The sequence below is a fragment of the Lampetra fluviatilis genome, chromosome 69 (genome assembly GCF_964198595.1).
Source record: "Lampetra fluviatilis chromosome 69, kcLamFluv1.1, whole genome shotgun sequence".
NCBI lineage: Eukaryota > Metazoa > Chordata > Hyperoartia > Petromyzontiformes > Petromyzontidae > Lampetra > Lampetra fluviatilis.
In genome coordinates, this window is record NC_136343.1 from 3189730 (window position 1) to 3215352 (window position 25623).

Here is a 25623-nt window from a genome sequence, read left to right on the forward strand (position 1 = left end):
CTGCAGTCACGAAAGCTCAAAAATTAAGATTGAACCACTTCTACGGGGAAGTTCCAAGTTTACCTTTTTTCTCTCTCTCTGGGTTTTTTGTTCTCTCTCTCTGCCTGTATATTTAGTGTACTTTTTTCTGTCTACACTCGTTTTTTGTCGTTCTTAGGTTCTGCTCTGTCTGTGTGTCTCCGTTCCTCTTGTTTTTATGTTTTGTCTTTCTTTGGAATTTTCACACTTAAATTCTAACTTAGCAATCTTTGAAATACGTAATCGACCAGGCTATGCGTTAATTGTGTGTTGACCGACTCTCTGTGTCGTTTTACATAACATTTCGATACTTTGCTAGGTTGTTTAATTTTAGTGTGTTTCTTTCTCCCTCTAAGCCTGCGTACTTCTCTACGCGTCTCCTCGTACTCATTGACATGTAAATTTTGTCTCTAACCCCTCCCTCTCGCTGCCTCCGCCCCCCTCTGTCTATTTAAGGCCACCCCAGAGACGATCACCCCTCTCTGTACCTGTGTTGCTCGCTCTATGTATCTTGGTGATATCTGTCTGCTTATATGTCTGTCTATAGTTTTCTGGTTAGATTTTATGTCGCTATTTCATTATACCTGATGATGATTGCTTGTGTTGCAATCGAAACGTCGTATGCTATTATTTAATTTATTATTTTATCTTTATACGTGACTTTACCGAAAGAACCAAAGAATAATTCCTGCAGTCACGAAAGCTCCAAAATTAAGATTGAACCACTTCTACGGGGAAGTTCCAAGTTTACCTTTTTTTCTCTCTCTGGGTTTTTTGTTCTCTCTCTCTCTGCCTGTATATTGAGTGTAATTTTTTCTGTCTACACTCGTTTTTTTGTCGTTCTTAGGTTCTGCTCTGTCTGTGTGTCTCCATTCCTCTTGTTTTTATGTTTTGTCTTTCTTTGGAATTTTCACACTTAAATTCTAACTTAGCAATCTTTGAAATACGTAATCGACCTGGGTGTTTTGTTCTCTTTCTCTGCCTGGAAGAGTTATGTGGATGACACTTTCGTCATCTGGCCACATGGCCTCCCAGCATTCAATCACTTCTTGGACCACATAAATTCCAGACACCCATCCATCAGATTCACCATGGAAGTGGAGAAAGATGGTAAACTACCATTCTTGGATATTCTGTTTGAGAGGAGACCTGACGGATCCTTGGGACATTCTGTTTACAGGAAAGCCACCCACACAGATTCCTACTTGAAACCGGATTCCCACCACCACCCATCTCAAAAGATTTCTCTCATCAAAACGCTAAACCACAGAGCCCATGGCATTTCTGACCAACACCACCTGGCCGGTGAATTAAGACACGTACATCGGGCCCTCAGGATGAACGGATACTCTGACCGCACCATCCGCCAAGCTGTTTCTCCCACCATGCAGAAACAGCCACATGAAACTCCGACCAAAACTATCACGTTACCATATATAGCAGGCGTGACCAAAAAGATCTCCAAAATTCTAAACAAACATAAGATCCAAGTCCGATTCAGTACAGTGCATAAAATCTGTGATCTGATTCCATCTGTGAAGGATGTCGTTCCTGACTTACAGTATCCTGGAGTCTACAAACTGAGTTGCAGTTGTGGTGATGGCTACATTGGAGAAACGAAACGTCATATTTCTGCTTGTGTCCGCGAGCACAAGTCAGATCTGAAACACGGCAGAACTGATTCTTCGGCCGTTGCCGATCATTGCTACAACTCTGTGGGCTCTCATGAAATTGTATTTTCCGAGACCAAGGTGCTCTGCAAACCTTCTGGCTACCATCAAAGGTTTGTACACGAAGCCATACAAATATACAAACACAGACATAATTTCAACCGTGATGATGGTTACAAACTGAGTAATCATTGGAAAGATGTGATTAACCATGCAAAAAATATTTAACTACACTTATTTGGACCATCTTATTTGACAGACAACTATTACAGGTTACTGATAGACAGCCAGTTTTGTTTTACCAGGTTTAGTTTTTTCTTTTTTCACACTTTTGTTATGTAGGCTAGGCGTTAGTCACAAACCGCACCTCTCCATAACAAAGGCTCAGTCTTTTGTTATGCAGTCTATTCTTAGTCTTAAGCCTCACCTTACCATATTAATAAAAGTGTACCTTTCCGGGCCCTTCCCCCCTCAACCATTATATTTACGGAGTGGTAGCTCTTGTAATCTCTCATTTACTTGATACAGCTGTCATGGCTGTGACGGTTCTACCTGAAGACGGAAGCTTGTGTTGCCTCCGAAACGACGTGATTTTTATTTTTATTTTATTTTACTTTTATAAATTTTAATTTCAAATTTTTACCTACGTCACTTTACCTAAAAAACCTAATAATATGAATCCTTGCAGTCACGAAAGCTTCAAATCTAAAATTAACATAATTTATTCAGTGGGAGGGGGTAAACTCGCTAGTGACGTCATGTCATCTCCACCGCGCGGTTCATCGTGACGTCACGAAATCCCCGAAAGCTGGTCGCCTCTCAACTGAGATCCGAGGTGAGAAGTTCACATCGTGATGGTGGTGGTCGTGGTTTTTGGTGGTGGTTTTTGTTTATTTAGGTGCAGTATCGCTTCTTCTATTGTTCTCCTCGGGATATACATTGAGTGTAGCAGCGAGAATGGAATCGATGTCCAGGTTGGAACGTTACAAAGTGTGGCCTAGCCATGCTGGGCTTGCCTCCTGCCATCGCCTGATTGTATTTGCTTTAAGTTTTGTTAATTTTTATTTGTCCTCACCTGGCTGACTACTTTAAAACCATTTTTTATATTTCTCATATTTTGAGCTATATATATCTTTCAGAAGCGACCTGCCCACAACGAAGTGGCTTGTGTGGACATTTACAGCAGCCAAATGCTCTAAATGCGACCACGCAGAAAGAGAAACACGCAAACTCCAAATAAACACGCGTCAGCGTCGGGATCCAACCCACGACCTCTTGTATACCGGGCGATGTCGTGAAAATCTCGCCAGCGTGGTGCACACTCGAGTGCTTTATCACACCGAGTCTCTTTAGGAGCGTCCTGCCGAGTTTGTTTGGCAGTCGGGGGGGAGGGGCGATGCTTATTCGCGTATTCCCGGTTTGAGTAAACTGGAGGCCTTTGTTCAGCATTGCAATATTTGGACGATACCAGTCCAGAAGTTTACTTCCCGAGTGAAGTCCAATTAACTAAGAAGCTTATTTTCAAGGGCGACTGAGCCGACATATTATAAATGATTTACCGTAATAATAATTAAGCTCACTCACTGGCCCACTCACTAATCCGTCCACTCACTCATCTACTCATCCACCCTCTCTTCTCTCTCTTGTTCGTCCACCCACCCACTCTATAACTAACTCATCCATCGACTTTCCCACTCATCCATCCACTCTCCCACTCACTCATCCATCCACTCTCCCATTTGCCCACACAAGCACACTCACCAACTCCCACTCGCCCACACTCACAATCAGAAGTTCATTTCACGAGTAACACCCATTGAGCTTAGACGCAATTTCTTAAGGGCGACTTGGCGGGCAGACATCAACGCATTCCAAAATTACAGCAGGGGCGGTTTCTTCATTAGGGCGATTGGGCGACGCACCACCAATGTCATTCAACCACAGAGTCACGCTAGCCGTCACTATAAGCCTCTGGATATAGTCCAATTAGCGTCATGTCACGTTCTGTGGAGTACCGCCTCTTTTTGGGAGATTTCACTACGGCTGAGAATCGCCCCGAGTGGCCCCATAGACTTACATTCAAAGATGTTTTTTTTCGAACGGGGGCGCTGCAATGCATTCTCTATGGCTTCCGGGAGGGCATGCACTAACGTGCTTACGTCATCATACGTGCTAACGTCATCATACGTCAACACGTTTCATCCAACAATATAATTTATCGCCACCTAGTGGAATCTTTAATAAAATAAACTTGAGTGGTTTGTTTTAATAGTGAGTATATAAACAAACAAGATGTATTGTAAGAGTCACTTTATTTTTAATTAATATTAAAGAAGTGAAGTTGCCTTTACATGCTTAAGCTGTTAATTTATTCATTGCATGGGTGGACCTTATCAATCATCCAGACATTTGCCCCCCCTGAGAGATTTTGCAGGAGCTGCCACTGAATTACAGGTTTACAAAACAAACTTAATAGCAATTCTGTTGTAAAATTACATTCCCACTCAAACTTTAGTGACTTAAAAAATAGAGTCAGTTTAAATGAGGTTATAGATGGCAGAATTGAGATGCCAAAAGACGATACGTCGTTCCAAAAACCTTTGGGCAGTGAAATCTGGGAAACTGTTAACAATCAGTCATACAGGAACCCCTCGACTCGCACAGAGACCCACAGACCCGCACAGAGACCCAAAGATCCGCAGAGACCCCCAGACTCGCACACAGACCCACAGATTCACATAGACAATCGGATGCACATCGTGGATTTTTCGGATTGTCCAATGGATTAATAACAAGTAAAATAAAGAGCAAATCTACGGAAATAATAGCCTTGTAAATAGAAATATAATGTGATTGATACAGACTTGATGTTTGTGGTAAAATACCACAAGCATGTGTGGTTAATGCAGACTTAATTCTGCCTTGCAATCGGTATCTGTTTGCAAATTGGACTATGTATATTTTTGGGTCTTACGGCAAAGTCACATAGATAGGTTCAAAGAAAATAAAAAACTACAACGTTTCGATGGCAACACAAGCGATCGAAACGTCGTTTTTTTTTGTTATCTACTTTACCGAAAGACCCAAAGAATATGAATTCCTGCAGTCAAGAAAACTTTAAGTCAAGATTTGAACTATGTACTTTATTCATTTCTACTTATTTGTCGTGAATTGATTCCCTTTAATCTATTTTGCACTCTTGTCGTTTTTTGTATGTTAGTTGAACTTCTTTAACACCGTACGTAGCCAACCATGTTTGATTTTGTATCTTTCTGACCCGCCGCAACTGGACATCTGTGACAATCCTCCAGAAGACAGATTCTGATTTTAAAGATTCTGATCTTAACACCTGTCTTATTGCCGAAAATGTTAAAGCCTTTTCTTCTTTCATCAAAATAGTTGTACAGTGATACCTCGGTTCACGAACGCTTCGGTTCACAAACAACTCGGTTCACGACCAGAAAATTTCATAAAAATATGCTTCGGTTCACGAACTCCGCTTCGGTTCACGAACTCCGCTTCGGTTCACGAACAGGAGCCGCGCCCATTTTTATGCTAATTCCAGGCTGTCACATGGTCGTGATTTATTGTAACGGGAGCGAGCAATGCAAAATCAGCCGAGGGAGTACCCGCCTCCTCCTCCTCGGGGGCTCGCGACACGTGGTGCGCCCGCCTCTTCTGCCCTTCACGCGCAGGCTACACGCGCGCACGCACGCAAGCGCACGGACGCACGCACGCACGCGCATGCACGCGCGCGCACCCCGGAATGAGCGGAGAGGCACACATGCGCCAGCTGTGACAGTCATCCCTCTTCACCTAAAAATAAAAAAACCCCGAGCGATGGATTTTTTTCCACGTATTTTCGTCAGCGTTGACCACAGCCCCCCGAAACGATCTCTCCTTGAAAAATCCATTATGCAAAAATGGAATGAGTGCCATGACTTTTTTGAAAAGCACCAACCCCAACATAGCTGTCATGAACAGAGTGTTAAATCTCATGAATGATAATGTGGTCTCTCAAAAAAAAAGGTCAGAACGGATTAACCGGATTTACATTGAACCCTATGGGAAAATGTGCCTCGGTTCACGACCAATTCGGTTCACGACCAGAGTCATTTCACGAATTAAGTTCGTGAACCGAGGTATCACTGTATCATCATACATTTCAACCATGACGCCAGTACACAATGGCCTACTCATGAAAAATAACGCGAGAAAAAAATACTTTAACATCTATATGAAAGCATATGGTGCATGTTGGTGTGTATAATATGCCTGCAATATTAATAATACTATTATAATTAACATTTGTAAAGTACTGCATTTCAATCTTGATTTGAAGCTTTCATGACTGCAGGAATTACTCTTTGGTTATTTTGGTAAAGTCACGTATGAAAAAATATAGATTACGACGTTTCGATTGCAACACAAGCAACCGTCATCAGGTGAGAACTGTATGTAAATGCAAGCTCGGAGAGAGACACATACACAGAGAGATAAACACAGACACGCAGAGAGATACATACACAGAGAGAGAAAAACAGAGACACATAGAGGAGATACACATAGACACAAGCAGAGAGAGACACAAAGAAACAACGCCTCTGTAACGAGGTATTATATAGATCCCTTGTATGAAAAATATGAAATATACACATCCTCCAGGGTAAACAGCCAGAACTCAAGGGTGGATAAAGCTTAATTTACCCACTAACTCAATCACTCACTCACTGGATGACCCACTCACTCACTCCATACTCAATCAGTCACCTTCTCACCCACTCGCTCAGGTAAGCGGCGAAACTAGGTGGGCGATGAAGACCAGTTTACAGAGGTGAGTTTTAAATACAGACTTAAATATATCTAACAACTCTGTCTTACTAATCAGAGTGGCCGCTACATTTTACCAGTGTTGAACCCGGAATATTGTGATTGGTGACATTTGCAATGCGTGGGCAAAACCTTCTCTGAAACTGGGAGAGGAGGCAGTTTGACGAGTAGCTTCTGCAGTCGGTGTGGGTTCCCTTGCACTCATACTGGTGTAGGGGTGTTAGAGAGAGAGCCCGTTATGCATGGCAGCCTATGGTAAACAAACACAGTAGGCGGGGCTACATGTGTGCACAAGCAGGTGCCCTCTGCGACGTCCGCGCCAGACACCCTGGGGGGTCGATTCGGTCGTTATGATCCCCCGGGGCCCCACCCCTCAGGGAGGGGTTGGGTATAAAAGGGGATTGTATCGAAGGGCTCGGGAGTGATGTTTAGCTAAAGAAGAGGAGGCGGAAGACGTCTGAGATAGAGCCCTGGACTCCCCCTGGTACGCCGTCCTTATCAGGACCGCGCAGGCTCGAGCCAGTGGCGTGGTACCAGAGCCAGAGCCAGTGCTGGTCTGGACTCTGGGTACCGGGCCCGACTGACCAGTGTCGGGCCAAGATAGCCTCCCCTAGCCCATTAGTGGAGGACTCAGAGGCAGGCTAGGGTTAGCTAGAGAGGTGTGTCCTCAGATAGACGGGTGAGGGGGCCGATACCCCCTCAAATGTGTATGTCACAACGTTGGTGTTAAATAAACAAGTGTGCCTCCAACTCCGGTGTGAACGAGTCGTGAGCGTTACTACATCTGGCGTCAGAAGTGAAACAAAGTACGAACATGGATACACGCCGGACGACTCGAGTCGGAGTACCAGGGGCGGAGGACACCGCTGCAGTCGGAGGGCCCGAGATGGCTGAAGATGCCATCGAGCAGCCGGGGCTGGGTGCATCCACGCCACAGCAGCTGGAGGAAGGGGAGCCGTCGACGGAGGGGCTGAGGCAGGCGCACGCGAAGCTGGCCGAGCTGCTGTACGCCGCAGCCGCCATGCTCGACAACATCACGCGGCTGGGGGCTGCGGGACCGCCACGAGGCGACAGCAGCCAACGACCACAGCGCCTTCCCGCCATTTCAACGGAGCAACATTTTGAAACTCCCGCCATCGCCGCAGCTGCTGTTGAGGGCGTGGCCGCTCTAAGCATCGCGTCCAACGGCGGGAGTACAGTGCCTGCCGCGTCACCACGGGTGCGACCGGCGATGCCATCGCTGGTTCGTGCCGACGCTGAGTTGAGTGAGGCGGACGAGGGAGTGCGTTCTTCCTCTGCAGCCGCTGCCTTACATCAGCGGCTACCTCCACTCAAGGAATTTGTGGGCGAGGATGGCGACTGGGGCGGCTTCCAGCGGCGCTTCCTCGCTCACCAGGAGATGGCACAGTGGACAGACGCCGAGGCTCTCCGCGCGCTGCCAGCACTTCTCGACAGCGACGCCCTCGCCACTCTAACATCGGCTTCAAAGGAGAGGCGCTCCACGCTGCGGAAGGCGATGCAGGTGCTGTCGGCGGTATATGGTCCACCATCGGACTGTCGCCAACTCTTTTACGATCGCCAGCGGGGGACGAAGGAGTCGCCCCTGGCGTACCGCACAAGCCTCCTGGCACTGGCGAAGGAGGCCTTTCCACGAATGGATGACGAGGGTGTCGACGCCATGGTGACAGAGAAGATACTTTTGCTGGCGGACGACTTAGACATCGTCATTGTCGCACAGGACGATGCAGAGATGTGCTCCCTCCAAGCGGCCCGTCTCCTCCACGCAAACCTGTCCTCTCAACGACGGAAGGCCAGCAAGGCGGCGAGCGGGCGCGCCGTCGCTGCGGCCACCCTCCCGGCGGAAGAGGTTTGCGCCATCAACCATCAACGGCAGCACGGAGCGGGAGCGCGGGAGGACCGGGCCGGTTCAAGCCGTCTACAACGTCCATCGTCGCCACCAGCGCTTCCACGCTGTTATAACTGCGGCATCCGGGGCCACGTCGCCTCGGGGTGCCGCTCTCCTCGGCAGCGCGGAACGACACCTCAACGGGACGCCGGCCCTCGTCACAAGCTCCACCATCATAATCCGGCGAGTCGCGGCACCCCTCATGTTTGGCCCACGCACACGCCCGTCACACACTCGAACACCGCAGCGAAGGGGGGGCAAATATCGCGTACCATGGCACCAACACGCACCGCTCTGGGTACTCACATTGAACCCAGCCAGTGGTCCGTGTTGGCCCATCGGGTTGTAGCCGCGTCATCGGGGTCGTCGGCCGTTGTGGGTCACATCGATGGGGTCGAGGTGCGAATCCTGGTCGATACAGGAGCATCGGCGACCATTATTTCGGAGTTGATTTATAACATTCTCCCTGCCCAGAGCCGTCCTTTGATGCCTGTTAATGTGCCATTCTTTGCTGCTAACGGGGGTTCACTTGGCATCATCGGACAAATTCGAGCCCAAATTTGTGTCGGGGATATTAAATTATCTGGGCCGATTTTTGTTTCCTCCTCGCTGGCGGTTCCGTGCCTGCTGGGGACGGATTTCCTGGCCAAAATGCCGATTAGGATATTAATCGACCAGGGATGCATTGAGCTCCCATCGGGCCGACGCATGGCGTTTTTGCCATCCCCCGCTACGAGCCGGACGGCGTTCGCGACGGTGCCGGCGTTCGTAGATAGAACGGTGCGCGTTCCTCCGGGGGCGCAAATGTTAATTCCTTTGAGACTTCGGCGGCCCTTCGCTAAGGGCATTGGGGCTCAAGGGGTTTTGCTGGGACCGTCTAGGGCCGGGGTCAGTGGACCTAATTTACTCCCGGCCCAGACCATAGTGAGAGGGGATGGAGAACCCTTCATCGCGGTCCTCAATGTGGGCTCGCAGACGGTGGTGGTCCCACAGGGGACCGTGCTTGCTCACGCAACGCCGGTGCCCTGTGAGGAACCCGTCGCGAGTCATGTCGGCGCTGCCCCTGCACCGCGACCACATTCAGACAGCGATGAAGGGTGGCTCGAGGCGCTTTGCGCGGGATCGACGGACCTGTCAAATTTAGAGCGCCAACGTCTTAAGACACTACTGAGGGAATTTTCCGACGTTTTCAGTCGGGATAAATACGATTTGGGCTGCACTCATCTGCTGCGTCACCATATTGATACGGGTGACAGCGCGCCAATACGCCAAAATCCTTTTCGGTTGAGTCCCGCCGAAAAGGACCATGTCAAATCGGCTGTTGATGACATGCTAGCCGCCGACATAATTTCTCCCTCCAACAGCCCTTGGGGAGCGCCGATCGTCCTGGTTAAGAAGCAGGACGGTTCGTTGCGGTTTTGCGTTGACTTTCGGCGCCTTAATAAAATTACGGTTGCCGACGCATACCCGCTCCCACGGATGGACGAATCGCTTGACGCCTTGGCGGGAGCGCGATTCTTCTCCACATTGGACTTACTTTCGGGATTCTGGCAGCTTCCTCTGGACGATGATTCAAAGCCTAAAACTGCTTTCCGTACTCCGCACGGCCTGTTTCAATTCAACCGGTTGCCGATGGGCTTACACTCAGCGCCGGCAACTTTCCAGCGGTTGATGGAATTGGTTTTGGCTGGATTGCAATGGGAGTCGTGCCTGATTTATTTGGATGACGTCATTGTCTTTGGCAAAACTTTTGAGGAACATCTCCAGAGGTTGCGGGCGGTTTTCCTAAAGATGCGGGCTGCTAATTTGAAATTTAAGCCCCAAAAATGCCATTTGTTACGCGAGTCGGTGCGTTATTTGGGGCACATCGTGGGGCGCTCAGGTATTTCTACCGATCCCGCCAAAACGCAGTGTGTAAGCTCCTGGCCGACTCCCACCTCAGTGGGAGAGGTTAGGAGTTTTATTGGGTTTGCGTCGTATTATAGACGCTTCGTCGCTAATTTTGCGACTATCGCCAAACCCCTACATGCTTTAACATCTAAAGGGGTTCGGTTTTGCTGGGGTCAGGAGGAGGAGGCTGCTTTTTGCTCCCTTCGGGATGCTTTGGTAAACGCTCCTCCCCTGATTTACCCTGATTTTTCAAAACCGTTCTTGCTCGACACCGATGCGAGCAACACGGGTATTGGGGGCGTGCTCTCCCAGGTGGTTGACGGCGTGGAACATGTGGTTGCGTACGGCAGTCGGGTGTTGTCTCCAGCGGAGCAACGGTATTGTGTCACCCGTAGGGAACTGTTGGCAATTGTCCATTTCGTCCAACAGTATCGCCCATATCTGTACGGTCGGCATTTCACCGTCCGCACAGATCATGCGGCACTGCAGTACGCCCTGAGGGTTCAACAGCCATCGGGACAATTGTCCCGATGGTTGGAGGTCCTCCAGGATTACGATTTCCAAACCACATACCGTAAGGGCGTTCGCCACACCAACGCGGACGCTCTGTCACGCTTGCCAACCACCTCCGAGTGTGCATGCCTCCTGGGGTCTGGACGTTGCAGGCCTCCAGGGGACACATCGGTACCTGTCTTGGCGGCCGCCAACGACGACGATGCAATGGTTCCTAATTCGATCGAACAGCAGGGCAAAGATTCCCTGTTGGGGTTGCCCGTCATTGAATGGGGGCGCCTCCAGATGGAGGATGTCTCCCTCCTCGGGTGGCGACGTCGCGTTGGCGGTGCGGCGGGGGGAAAAAGTGGTGGTTCCGACGCATGGGAAATGTGCCAAGGTCTGCTAATGCATTGGGACGGGAAGTCACGTCGACATCGGCTGGTTGTCCCTACTGGGTTGCGGGGTAGGGTGGTATGGGCCGCTCATGAGCGCCTCCTACACCTGGGGACCCAAAAGACTCTCGCCTTGCTGCAACTTGATTTTTACTGGCCTGGCATGACGAGGGATGTGGGGGATTTGTTGGGATCGTGCCCTCAATGTGCACAACGCAAACCGCCGGCACGGGAGTCTAACCCGCCCTTGCAATCGATCAAAGTGTCCAGGATAAACGAGCTGGTCGCTCTGGACATTTTGGGACCATTCCCCGCCACCCCCAGAGGGAATAGATATTTGTTGACGGGTGTCGAGTATTTTACACGTTGGCCTATGGCCTGGCCTTTGGCCAACCAGTCGGCAGCAGCCATCGTGGAGGCCTTTGTTCAGGGTTATGTCCTGGACAAAGGTGCTCCGGAGAGGCTGCTGACCGACCAGGGCAGAAATTTTTCCGGTAAACTACTCAAACAAGTCTGCGATCTCCTGGGCACAAAGAAAATTCGGACCTCCCCATATCACCCACAAACTGACGGGATGGTCGAACGTTTGCATCGCACCATCTCGTCCATGTTATCACAACAAGTTTCGGACTCGCAAACGGATTGGGACCTACAAATTCAGGGGGTCTTGGCGGCGTACCGGATGGCACCCCATGCGGCTACGGGGTTTTCTCCCTTTTACCTTATGTACGGCCGAGAACCAGACCCGCCTGTTCGTGCCCAGTTGCGGATCCCCGTGCCGCAGGGAAAAACTAATCTGGCTGACCACGTTAAATTTAATCTGGACAAATTGACCGAGGCACGGGATGCTGCAATGCAAAACTCTGACCTCCGTCAGAAGGCAAATGAGCGCCTCAGATTGAGTCGAGCGCACATGCTGCAGTGGAAGCCGGGGGACAAGGCATGGTTGCACTGCCCCCAGGTGCCACTGGCAACCTCCTCTAAACTTGTGCGGCCGTGGCGGGGCCCTGTGGAAGTGGTGGAGGTGTTACGTCCGCAGTGCGTGCGCATCAAGTGGGGGAAGCGGCGATGGTTCGTGCACCCCTCCAGATTAAAACCCTTCGCTGCGGTTCACAACCCCACTTCACACGCGCGTGGCCAAACATGTGGGGGGTCGGCCGACTTGCTGGGTCCGTCTCCGTCGCTCTCACCAAATGCCTTGCCGGCTGTGCCACCTTCAGGAGCATCAGGAGTGACGGGCTCACGCCCGATCACCCCTCCTGCGGATGCCGAGGGTCACGCGGAGTCAGAGGAATGCTCACCTCAAGACGGACAGTCGCCACCTGATTGTCCGCCACGCGGGGTTACCCCGTGTGAGGGGCCCGCTGCAAGGACGCGCGCTAAAATGCGCAAACTGTTGTGAGGCCGGAAAATGTGTACATAGCTGTTGTGTTTATTGGGTGTTGTGTGGATGGTGTGTTTCCCGCTCCTCGAATGTACATATGCTGGGTTCACCGTTTGTTGTGTGTGCGGGGTGGGTTCCCTGCTGGTTGTATATAAGCTGTTTTTTTTACGGAATTCGTATTTATTCGGGGGGGTGCGTCGGGTTGTTTCTCATCTTGTTGTTGCGTTCTTGTTCTGGTTCCTGTTATTGTTCAAAAAATAGTGAGGCACACGCGCGGTCAGGGGGCGAAGGCACCTTTATTGTCAAATTTTTGTATGTTGGCAGCCGGGACGGCTGCATGCTATGCGGGGGGGAGTGATGTAGGGGTGTTAGAGAGAGAGCCCGTTATGCATGGCAGCCTATGGTAAACAAACACAGTAGGCGGGGCTACATGTGTGCACAAGCAGGTGCCCTCTGCGACGTCCGCGCCAGACACCCTGGGGGGTCGATTCGGTCGTTATGATCCCCCGGGGCCCCACCCCTCAGGGAGGGGTTGGGTATAAAAGGGGATTGTATCGAAGGGCTCGGGAGTGATGTTTAGCTAAAGAAGAGGAGGCGGAAGACGTCTGAGATAGAGCCCTGGACTCCCCCTGGTACGCCGTCCTTATCAGGACCGCGCAGGCTCGAGCCAGTGGCGTGGTACCAGAGCCAGAGCCAGTGCTGGTCTGGACTCTGGGTACCGGGCCCGACTGACCAGTGTCGGGCCAAGATAGCCTCCCCTAGCCCATTAGTGGAGGACTCAGAGGCAGGCTAGGGTTAGCTAGAGAGGTGTGTCCTCAGATAGACGGGTGAGGGGGCCGATACCCCCTCAAATGTGTATGTCACAACGTTGGTGTTAAATAAACAAGTGTGCCTCCAACTCCGGTGTGAACGAGTCGTGAGCGTTACTACACTGGTAGGGCTCACTTTGTGGTGAATGGCGGCTGTTGTGTGCGGTAATGTAACCTATAGCGCGCTGCGCTACGAACCAGGCAACACGAGTTCGATTCGCACTCACCGCCACCAACACCAGTGACTATCTGAACCAGACTTGGGCTTCCCTAGATCGACTCGGCCTCAAATGAGTGCCCGTGTAAACATCGCCACTGGGGAAACAAAAGCAGTCTGGTGTGGTGCTGGCCATACACCCACTCCTGAACTTATTGTTAAGGCTATATTGGGGGTCTTTGTTGCGGGTAACTGTGTATGTGTGTGCGCATTGGAATATTCTCGTGTGTTAATGTATTTTATTTGACTGCGAGTGTAAGTTAACACTTAACCTTGTTTTTTTATTTGCATTTTTAGCCTTTTGTATTACTGGTTTTGTAGATCGTGTTTTGGGAGTTTGTTAACGTGCTGGGTAGCTAACACACGGGTTTCTGTATTTTAATGTGTGTTTGTGGAAATGTATTTGTTGCTTTTGCTATGCCTTAAATATTCCAAGAAGTAACCACAATGTCAGTGGTTGGCTGGTGCACCATTTGGTGACAAAGTGTGAACCCAGAATATTGTGATTGGTGACATTTGTACAGCTTGGGCAACCCAGAGTCTAAGAGCAGTTTTAGTGCCGGGCATAATGGACTTCCAAAGGAAGGTGCTGAGGGAGGGTGGTGATATTACACAGGTTGCAATACAGAACATTATCACAACAACATGGACTAAACGATGATCTTTGCTTGTTTGGACAAATATCTAACGTTCGACCACTGATTGCCAGATAATGAATTCTCAGTTTAACACGTAGGTTTCACGACCAATATCATCCATAATAGAGTTTTTTGGATTAGATCGCGTAAATATATAAATGTGTAGATTTAAAGCTTTCGTGACTGCAGGGATTCTTCTTGGTTATTTCGGTAAAGTCACGTAAAAGGGAAGTAATAAAATAATAAAAATAAAACATAAAATAATTCTCATGACGTTTCGGCCACAACACAAGCAGCCGTCCTCAGGTGGAGAACAGGTCCGTCAAGTAGACAGAGTCTGACTGTCTACTTGACGGACCCGTTCTGTTCTCCACCTGAGGATGGCTGCTTGTGTTGTGGCCGAAACGTCGTGAGAATTATTTTATTTTGTTTTATTTTTATTATTTTATTACTTCCCTTCTACGTGACTTTACCGAAAGAACCAAGAAGATATAAATGTGTCGTTAAAACCCGCCACCACCCGACACTTAGTAAGGGTTGTCTCGTAAACAGAACATGCCAATTCGCCACTAGTACAGCACACTGATGTGTTAGAGAGCCAAGCCACAACATTTACAAACTGAGTACGACGTTTCGCCACTAATTACAACTAGCTTCATCAGGTGACAGCCAGATTTGTGGAGAAGTCTTACTGTTTCGTTCCTTATATAGATGCGTAGATGTGTTTACCACCCTTCTGCGCTCCAAATCAGATACTAGTTTGGTTTTGGGCGTGAGCAGAAATTGAACTCGGGTCGCTGGGTTAATAGCGCAGCATGCTAACTAAGGCACGACCACTCTCCACTCACGCACAGACATCGTCATCATTGTATGTAGAGTATTTATTCATTATTTATAATCCTATGTAATGTCTTGGAGTGTTTTTTCTGTAGAATTTCTACTTGTTCATTTCAATTGTTTATTTTTAGTTTAGTTGGCATGCAGTACAGTACTTATTTCAATTGTGATGCCTATTTTTGCTTACCGTTTACCAAACCCCATTGTTTAGGTAAGGCTTAAGTATTGAATATCGCCGTTTTGGCTTTCTCGGCACATTCCAAGAACGTAACCCCCACGATATTCAAAGGTCTCCTGTATTTTCTGTTCATATGCTACAGCACAGATATCGATTTTTTTTATCAGAAATTAGATCTCTACTTTCTTGATGTAATCAAGGCCTAAGTACCATGAAGAGGCTTAGGCTTTTTGTTGTTCCTTGTTTTCGATATCCCTGCCCCTCTGCTCACATTTGTTAAGGATTTTTATGATCTTCTTGGTTCTTTCGGTAAAGTCACGTAGAAGGGAAGTAATAAAATAATAAAAATAAAACATAATAAAACAATTCTCACGACGTTTCGGCCACAACGCAAGCAGCCGTCCTCAGGCGACGTGAGAATTGTTTTATTATGTTTTATTTTTATTATTTTATTACTTCCCTTCTACGTGACTTTACCGAAAGAACCAAGAAGATGAATCCCTGCAGTCACGAAAGCTTTAAATCGAGATTTTTATGATTTTGGACAGGCCTGGCAAATGCTGCGTGACAAGGATTTGGAGCCGTTTCCTGTTCACGTTGGCGTGTGACAGCAATTCTCCCTGGCCACATACATAACAGTAAGTCCCTGGGTAGCGGAAGACCCGACTTACGGAAATCCAACCTTACGGAAATGCTCCCATAAATCATGTAAAAAAAATCAACATGCAGAAATGTTTGTCTTAGTTCAGCACGGTGAGGTTGTGGATGAATACCGCGGAGCGAGGCATAAGGCAGGCAGCATCTTCCCCAAGGCAGTTGTGTATAGCCGCTCTGCACTCAGTCATGCTGTTACATTGTTACCATAATTATCCTGTACCCGCCAAATTGTCTGGTAACTTTCAGTGTAATATCACCCTTGATTGCATTGCAATAATGACTGGAAAAGAGGGTAAATGGAATTGTTTTGTATCGTTACCGAATTGTTTTTCTTTTGTAGCATTACTTAATTTGGGTTTTCTGTGCTTAGAACTATCTTGTTTTTTCCATGTTTCTCTTTATCGTTTTCATTTGAAGTTTATTTCATAAGTTAGGTTATGTGCTTTATTTAACACAATTACACTTCGATTGCTTATGGTCTCAGCCAACAGCGATCGGAGAGGTCTAGACCTAGCCTATTGCCCGGTAAACGAATATTCGGAAGTGACTGTTTTCTGTTAACAATTATTATAATGTCTCATAGTGTTCATAAATAATTGGATAAGTATATTTTCCAATAGTTTCATTTTGGGTAGTGTTAGGGTAGATATTCTATGAAATGAAAGAATCATAGGAAGTGCAGAACGTATGTACAGCAATGCGATACAGGTTGCGGTAGAAAACGGACTATAGCGTGATACAGTACTGTAAGAAAACGAACGAGTAATTGGGTAGGGGCGGCACAACTATTTCCGGCTATGGGATTTCGTCTTGATTTTGGGGGGAAATTGTTCAGTTTCCGACGTGGAAAATTCAGGTTATGTATCGTTTCTGGGAACCTAACCCTTCCATAACCCAGTGACTGTATCTTCAATAGTTACATAGTTTTGAGAACCTCACAATGGCCCTAAAAAAATGCATTTGGTACAGTTGAAATAAGAGACTAATCGATGGCTGGTTATTGTTAAGGGATCGTTTCCTGCTGGTCAACCATGTTACGTATGCTGATGATCTGGTAATGACTACTCACTGCGATGGAGTAAGGGACTCTTGTTTTGTACCTGGAGAATCTAATCGTGAGGAGGAGCCTTACATTTGTTCCAAAATAATAAAGCACCTGCCTGGGTATTTCACGTAATCCCAACATTCCACCTGCTCCCCTCTTAATGAGTAATCAGGCAGTTCTACAGGTGGTGGAGGAGCTCCCATACTTGGTTAATGTGTTCACAACCAGCTCTGGTTTGGCAGCTAAAGTCTCAATTCAAATTAGTCGAGCAGCATTCTTTAAATGGACTGTCTAACATGGTGAGGAAGCTGCCTGGATCGTTTCTCCATACAAATCACTGAATCTTCTTGCCCACAGCTATGACCCCTTTCTTTGTGGATGTGAAATATGGACTCCTTTAAAGAACCATCTGTGCTGGCTTATACAATTAAGGCTGGCCTGCCTATGATTCATCCTTTATTGAGCCTTCCTTGATGGTATTCGAAGCTTACATATCCCTGACATATCCCTGACATATCCGTACAGAATATAATCAGTGAGCCTCTTTGGCAGGCAAGGCTGCATTCGTTGGTCATGAATCCCGCATGCTCAGAAACTACATGCTCAAGCAGCGTAAGTTAGTTCAGATATGAGGGACTAAACGGGTATGGCATGGGCTAGAGAAGCGATTGGAAGATGTGGAGGTGATCGGACTTGCCGATGACTGGTACCAGGAGTGTGAATATCGGCCTCTGTGGAGGAGGCCCGTGAAGGATGCTGCAGGGTAGTTGGAGGCATTCGTCCAGCAATAATAAGGTCAGATGAGTGACACATCAATGGGTGGAGCAGCTGGGTGGCTAAAATGCAGTAAGTTGGCACAGTGGGTAGCACAGGTGGTGCATCTGCCAGTCATATCAGTCATCCCTTGATACCTGGATCATTCCCATGACAGACTGGCAAGTTCTCCACACTTATGTAGTGCGTGTCTGACAAGGCACACACTGAGATTGGAGGTACCACAATATATTACCATTAACGGAGTTATAAATTACAACATACTCTGGCTATTCTAGGCCCCAACAAGGGAGAGGGTCCCTACCCCACTGAGTCCCTACTACCGTCGGTCTCCCGCTTCCCCCGACGTGACCACACACCGCCAGTTCTCCCACTCGACTGCCCGATGGCTCCGCCTTTTCCCTGACCCCTTTTCGGGCGTGGCCCCACTCGGCCTCTTGCCACGCCACTTCCTCTGACTCTTCCGACGGAACCCGAGTCAGCGTGACAGGGCCCTTCGAGCCCCCATCGACAGGTAAGTGAAGGTAAGGTATGTGCGCCTCCCCATAGCAGTCATGCAGTATCGGGCTTTTACGCCGTAGAGACGCCATTTACGTCTCTAGATTTACATGGCCTCAATTAGCACATCATGGCATGACCATTGTGATGATGTTACTACCAATTAGTGGTGAATGGTGCCTATTTTCTTTATATAATCTGTTCATGATCCATGTGAAACATCTGTATGTAAGAATGAAATCTACATGGGAAGTGGAGGCACATTTGTTCGTCCACTGCATTATGGAGCCAACATTCACAGTTGTATTATTGCTGACAGCAGACATGATTGGCAAGTGATAGCTTAACTTATTGTAGGCCTCTGCTGGGTTGATTGTTCCTCGGTTAAGTACTTGGTGAAGAGTATAAGCATCTGTACTGAGCAGATGAAGGCAGCCAGAGGCATGGTTCTAGCAACAACACCAGATTCTTCACCGTTCCAGTGCGTGAGAATGTAAAGTTTTTATTTGCTGGAAAGTATATTGACCATACTCTTTGGTTCTTTCGGTAAAGTCACGTAGAAAGAAAATGTAATAAATAATAGAATACACGTTTCATTTGCAACACAAGCAACCGTCATCAGGTATGAATGAATGAGAAAACTAACCTAGTAAACTTAGAAATGTAATGCAATGCAACACAGAGAGTCGGCTAACACAACAGTTAACACTTTACCCGGTTGATTACATTCTTCCAAAGATTGCTAAATTTGAGAGAGTAATTCCTGCAGTCAAGAAAGCTTCAAATCAAGTTTGAACTACCTCTACGGGGAGGATTTCCTCACAACTCATACTGAACTTCAAATTTAGCAATCTTTGGAAGAACGTAATCAACCAGGTAAAGTGTTAACTGTTATGTTAGCCGACTCTCTGTGTTGCATTGCATTACATTTCTAAGTTTACTAGGTATTTTTTTTTCATTCATTCATACGTGATGACGATTGCTTGTGTTGCAATCAAAACGTATTCTATTATTTTATTTTATTTCTACGTGACTTTACCGAAAGAACCAAAGAGTAATTCCTACAGTCACGAAAGCTTCAAATAAAGTTTATATTGACCATATTATACACCTAGGTTTAATCAAAGCAATGGGGTTTTTCTATTACATGTGTAAAGAAGCTCTTTGGGGACATTCACTTTCAGGGGAGTAGAGCTTTATTTATCCGAACGTATATACAGTCCAAGTATAACGACTGCCACACTTGTAATTGCTCTGGCTATCTTCAGCCCCGATGGTTTCCACCAAGTTGATACCTAAACAGTCAACCCCGGTGGTTTCCACGGTCGGCCCCAATGTCGTCCATCTCTGGTCGTCAATTAGTCTCCGAGTAAGCGCCCCGACAACGTGCCTCGCTCCCACTTATATACTCGCTCGGCCCCGCGCCCCTCCCCCCACTTTACTTTAACTTGCTTGTCCTTAATTGAATAATGCTTACAGTGCCTTCCGGTCATCAGTTTACAATCAGTACAATGCACGCCTTCTAGAACCTTCTCTTGTACAGTCCCCGACACATGGAACGTTTCATAAGCATGGAAAACACAGCACATAAAGCTCAAATTACATCTGTCCATCCGAGCATTCAAGCAAATCTGAGCCTGGCTTCGGACTTCCAAGTTGCGATTGAACATTAATTTGTCCATTTTATAATATTTCTGCCCAATGCGAATAGTTTTATTTTTAACACCATTTGCTTTGTTTACGAGACTTTTGCAATAGTTAACATTTATTCAGTAGCCAGATACAACCGAAATTCTGTACGTAGAGTTATAGGTTATAATTTATATTAAATATACTAGGGCCTCCAGGCATTATACTGACCACTTACCTGCTATGCCAGGCCAAGAGGTGATCGTCAATAGGAGTAAGTGTCTTAAAACAGCCTGTGTGATGAATTGGGGGTGATTTTTTTTTATTTATCGTTAATGTTTGAGTGTTTTTGTCTATGTAATCTGTGAATATCACGTGTGACTGTATATATATACATTTATATGTCTCTATGCTGCATACATTGCATGGATATTACTGTTTTCTGTTTTCAGCTGCCAGTTCCTCTGCCACTTTGCTGTACATAAGTGGTCAGATGGATCGAAGACAATCAGCAGGAGAGAAATCATTCAAGTGCATTGTGTGTGGGAAGGCGTTTGCACATTCATCAAGTCTTCAGGTCCACCAGAGAACACACACGGGAGAGAAACCCTTCAAGTGCACTGTGTGTGGGAAGGCATTTGCAATGTCATCACATCTTAAAAGACACCAGAGAATACACACAGGAGAAACACCCTTCAAGTGCACTATGTGTGAGAAGGCCTTTGCACAGTCATCACATCTTAAAACACACCAGAGAATACACACAGGAGAAACACCCTTCAAGTGCACTGTGTGTGGGAAGGCATTTGCACATTCATCACTTCTTAAAAGACACCAGAGAATACACACAGGAGAAACACCCTTCAAGTGCACTGTGTGTGGGATGGCATTTGCAATGTCATCACATCTTAAAACACACCAGAGAATACACACAGGAGAAACACCCTTCAAGTGCAGTGTGTGTGGGAAGGCGTTTGCACATTCATCACATCTAAAAAGACACCAGAGAATACACACAGGAGAAACACCCTTCAAGTGCACTGTGTGTGGGAAGGCCTTTGCACAGTCATCAAATATGAAAACACACCAGAGAATACACACATTAGAAACAGCCTTCAAGTGCACTGTGTGTGGGAAGGCCTTTGCACAGTCATCACTTCTTAAAAGACACCAGAGAATACACACAGGAGAAACACCCTTCAAGTGCACTGTGTGTGGGAAGGCGTTTGCACATTCATCACGTCTTAAAAGACACCAGAGAAAACACACGGGAGAAAAACCCTTCAAGTGTACTTTGTGTGGCAAGGCATTTGCACAGTCATCACATCTTAAAATACACCAGATAAGTCACACAGGAGAAACACCCTTCAAGTGCACTGTGTGTGGGAAGGCGTTTGCAGATTCATCAATTCTTCAGGGCCACCAGAGAACACACACGGGAGAGAAACCCTTCAAATGCACTATGTGTGGGAAGGCATTTGCACAGGTAGGAAATCTTAAAAGACACCAGAGAACACACACAGGAGAGAAACCATTCAAGTGCACTGTGTGTGAGAAGGAATTTTCACGGTCATCATATCTTAAAGAACACCAGCAAACACACACAGGAGACAAACCCTTAAAATGCACTGTGTATGGGAAGACATTTAGACAGTTAGGTGATCGAAATGAGCATCAAAACATTCATCAGGAAATTAATCTGAAATCGGCTTGTGGAAGTCAAAGTGCTGCAATGAGTCCATCCCTCATGAAACAAGAACCAGAAAAACATTTGAGATATGAATCGTGGCCAGGAGTGAAGGCGAAATGTCAAGAAGTGAAAATGAAATTTGAATCAGTGAAGGTGAAGAGCGAAGAAGTGATGGTAAAGAGTGAAGTGATGGCAAAGAGTGAAGTGATGGCAAAGAGTGAAGTGATAGTGAAATGTGAGGATGAAGATTCAACTCCAAAATCTGACCTTCACGTCGATGGAAGCAGCGTGAAGCTGGAGGAGACTGTGGACTTTGAGGTAGAGCAAGGCAACTCCCAGCAATTTGTGGATGTGGAGGTGTGGGTGGATTTTTTAGGCAATGCTGAGTCAAATGGAGATCAAGTAGATGTGTATCATTGAGCTAAGGATAAAAAAAAGTTCCATTTCATTCACAGGCCTTTCCCATAATAGAGTTTTTTTGGGTTAGATTACATAAATATATGAATTTGTCGTTAAAACCCACCACTACCCGACACAGCCAACTAGTAAGGGTTGTCACGTTAACAGAACATTCCAATTCGTCACTCGTACAGCACACCGGTGTGTTGGAGAGCCAAGCCACAACATTTACAATCTGATTACGACGCTTCAGTACAACTAGCTTCATCAGGCGACAGCCAGATGTGTACCTTTCCCATTACAAGGGTTTAACCTCCAAGTAGTCAATAGAGACAGCATGAAGCTGGCGGAGGCTGTGGACTGAAAGTGAAATGAAACCCAGCAGTTTGTGGAGGTGGACTTTTTGGAGGATACAGAGTAGGAGCGGTCAGCATGTGTGGACTTGGAGGTTGGATAGATCTGTAAGCAGGAGCGGGAGACAAATAAGTATAACCAGTAAAAACAAAGTTTTTCACTATAAATCCTTTATATGCATGGCGGCTAGAGTCCTCTCGTCCTCTGGCTTGAGATGGCTGCCACCTATGGGTCAGATGATTGCATTTCACCATTCAGCAATTGGTAATTAAATATAATATTTTTGTCCTAAAAAGTATAACATTTTGGAAAAAAAATTTCACGAACATTAATTGTCACGCACAACGAGTCTGTGTGGAAAATGTCAGCTCGATTGGATCACGGGAAGTGGGTTAAAAAAACGACCGAAAGATTTGCACGGTCCTAAGCAAGCAAGCGAACTTAATATAAATGATTTAATAGAGGATTTAATAAACCCGTAAAAACAAAGTTTTTCACTCTAAATCCTTTATATGCGTGGCGGCGAGAGTCCTCTCGTCCTCTGGCTTGAGATGGCTGCCACCTATGGGTCAGATGATTGGCTGCAGTATTAAACAATTGGTAATTAAATATTTAATTTGTTTTCCCTAAACAGTGTAAAATTTAGGAAAAAAATTTTCACGAACGTTAATTGTCTCGCACAACGAGTCTGTGTGCAAAATGTCAGCTCGATTGGATCACGGGAAGTGGGTTAAAAAACGACCGAATTGTTTGCACGGCCGTAAGCACGCAAGCAAGCACGCAAGCAAGCACGCAAGCAAGCAAGCGAACTTAATATAAAGGATTTAAAAATATATTCGCCTGTGGAGGACGCGGGGATCGATCTCGCGACCTTTGGCATGGGAAGCGAGGGCGCTACCAACTGCGCTACTCCGCCAGGGCCTGTGGAGGTGTCACGCTCTGGGCTCCTACACTGTGACGTTCAGCCAAAGCCATGAATGAGTTCTATTTGAATAAATGTAAAAAAAAATATTCGCCTGTGGAGGACGCGGGGATCGATCCCGCGACCTTTGGCATGGGAAGCGAGGGCGCTACCAACTGCGCTACTCTGCCACGGCCTGTGGAGGTGTCACGCCCTGGGCTCCTACACTGTGACGTTCAGCCAAAGCCATGAATGAGTTCTATTTGAATAAATGTAAAATACATTTTTTTGCCTAAAAAGTGTAACATTTTGGAAAAAAAATTCACGAACATTAATTGTCTCGCACAACGAGTCTGTGTGCAAAATGTCAGCTCGATTGGATCACGGGAAGTGGGTTAAAAAACGACCGAAAGATTTGCACGGTCCTAAGCAAGCAAGCGAACTTAATATAAAGGATTTAAAAAGCTCTATAGCATTCAACGTGTTATAATAATATTTGGATTAATAATTGACGCGTGCATAAATGTTGTATTTCTTTCTCACTGTACGTAGCCAATCTTGCTAATCAAAGGTGAAATGCTTCAACTAAAAGCGGCGTGTATCATATTTCATCTCAATCCTTCGACGACGAGCCCAAGTGGCAGCTTTCCCTTTGTGGTACAAGGTGACTCAGTACCGACCTACACGTGGACATGAGTCTGCCAGTAGGGTGGAGCGATGATGGATGTGGCTAATCTTTCGAATCTGGCAAATTTTGACCCTGACACCATGAATGTTGAACATCCACTGTTCGGCTGATGGTGCATATTTTTGGTCAATATTGCTGCAGTAATCATGAGGGCTGCTGGAAAGATATGAACTGTGAACATTTTTTTAACAAATATCAACCGTGCTATCACTTGGCTTCTCTCATTCGAAGAATGCATGCAGTTTTCGGCATCCAGAGAAAAGTAAATGTGTACAGTAAATGTGATGTAATGTGATGCAGTATATTTCAATGCAATAGTTCAATGTTGGCAATGTGTCTCTTGATAATTTAGAGTTATAATTTTAACACGCATGATCTGATTTTGAGCATAACCAGCAAAAGCTCTTATCCAGCATATATGGGGAATCGAGGGTGCGAGTTCATCAAATGTGCCGGTTATCTGAGAGGTATACTTAATGGTTCAGAAAATTTCTCAAGTATAAAAACATTTTTCAATGAAGAAATTGAGCATACATTTTGACTATGATATTCAAAATAATTAACTCTTATACAGGGTTACTCTCCAGCCATTTGTATAGCATTCTAAGTTTATTGTAGAGAAGCAGTGGTGCTGTTTAGATGACAGTGTGGTACTGTATGTACAAGTACAGTGAAACAATTAGGTTAGGCAGCCTGCAACACAATCACAATGGCGGATTGCAGATGATTGCAATTGCGACTCCATTAGTGCCACCACTCAGCAACGTCCTAAAGCATGCTGCAAGATGCCAGAATTTTTCTTGATACTTGAAGGAATATTTATATTGCCGTTTGACATATGCCTCCGGTTAATAGAGCATTCCGGATGGTAAAGTACTTGATAGAGATTTTGCTGTACATACCATTTTGTATTAAATGGTCAAAAATGGAATGTCCTAACTAGATGAACGTTTGTTTTAACAGTAACCTGTGCAGAACATTTACGTGGCTGCTGTTGATCATGTGATACAGGGTCAAAGGTATTTTTTGTAGCCTAGGAACCATACCCCTCAACTCATTGTCTTCGAAATCACGAATATAGTATATACAAGAGAAAACACTGAAATGTAACATAAAGGAGATATTTTCTCCACAATGCTAATTATGTCTTATCTTACCTAATAAACGTATTTTTTTGACTGCCTGTCTGCATACGCATATCCTCGTAACGCTTTCAACACACAAACTGTTGGGTTTGCGTTTCAACAAAGTACACAGATACAGTGAGGGGATAACGTATTTTATCCCCTGCTGATTTTGTACGTTTGCCCACTGACAAAGAAATGATCAGTCTATAATTTAAATGGTAGGTTTATTTGAACAATGAGAGACAATCATACAAAAATGCAGAAAAACGCGTGTCAAAAATGTTATAAATTGATTTGCATTTTAATGACGGAAATAAGTATTTGACCCCTCTGCAAAACATGACTTAGTACTTGGTGGCAAAACCCTTGTTGGCAATCACAGAGGTCAGACGTTTCTTGTAGTTGGCCACCAGATTTGCACACATCTCAGGAGGGATTTTGTCCCACTCTTCTTTGCAGATTTTCTCCAAGTCATTAAGGTTTCGAGGCTGACGTTTGGCAACTCGAACCTTCAGCTCCCTCCACAGATTTTCTATGTGATTAAGGTCTGGAGACTGGCTAGGCCACTCCAGGACCTTGATGTGCTTTTTCTTGAGC

At 46.3% G+C, this 25623-nt stretch overlaps 2 protein-coding genes across 4 annotated transcripts; both read left to right on the forward strand.

The window, feature by feature from the left end:
- Window positions 1-2478: 2478 nt before the first annotated feature.
- Window positions 2479-25065, forward strand: LOC144952707 (uncharacterized). 3 transcript variants are annotated; one of them, XM_078883189.1, is made up of 2 exons: window positions 2479-2523; window positions 20320-25065. In XM_078883189.1, the coding sequence occupies exon 2, from the start codon at window positions 20361-20363 to the stop codon at window positions 21975-21977; it is 1617 nt and encodes a 538-aa protein (XP_078739315.1). In that variant the 5' UTR covers window positions 2479-2523; window positions 20320-20360; the 3' UTR covers window positions 21978-25065. The 3 variants fall into 3 exon arrangements, with proteins under 3 accessions (XP_078739315.1, XP_078739316.1, XP_078739317.1); XM_078883190.1 differs by lacking the exon at window positions 2479-2523 and adding an exon at window positions 5200-6522; XM_078883191.1 differs by lacking the exon at window positions 2479-2523 and adding an exon at window positions 15693-15902.
- LOC144952716 (uncharacterized) lies at window positions 6533-13416 on the forward strand. Its single transcript, XM_078883208.1, has 2 exons — window positions 6533-8607; window positions 12422-13416. Exons 1-2 carry the CDS (start codon window positions 7333-7335, stop codon window positions 12434-12436), a joined length of 1290 nt encoding a protein of 429 aa, XP_078739334.1. The 5' UTR covers window positions 6533-7332; the 3' UTR covers window positions 12437-13416.
- Window positions 25066-25623: the final 558 nt, after the last annotated feature.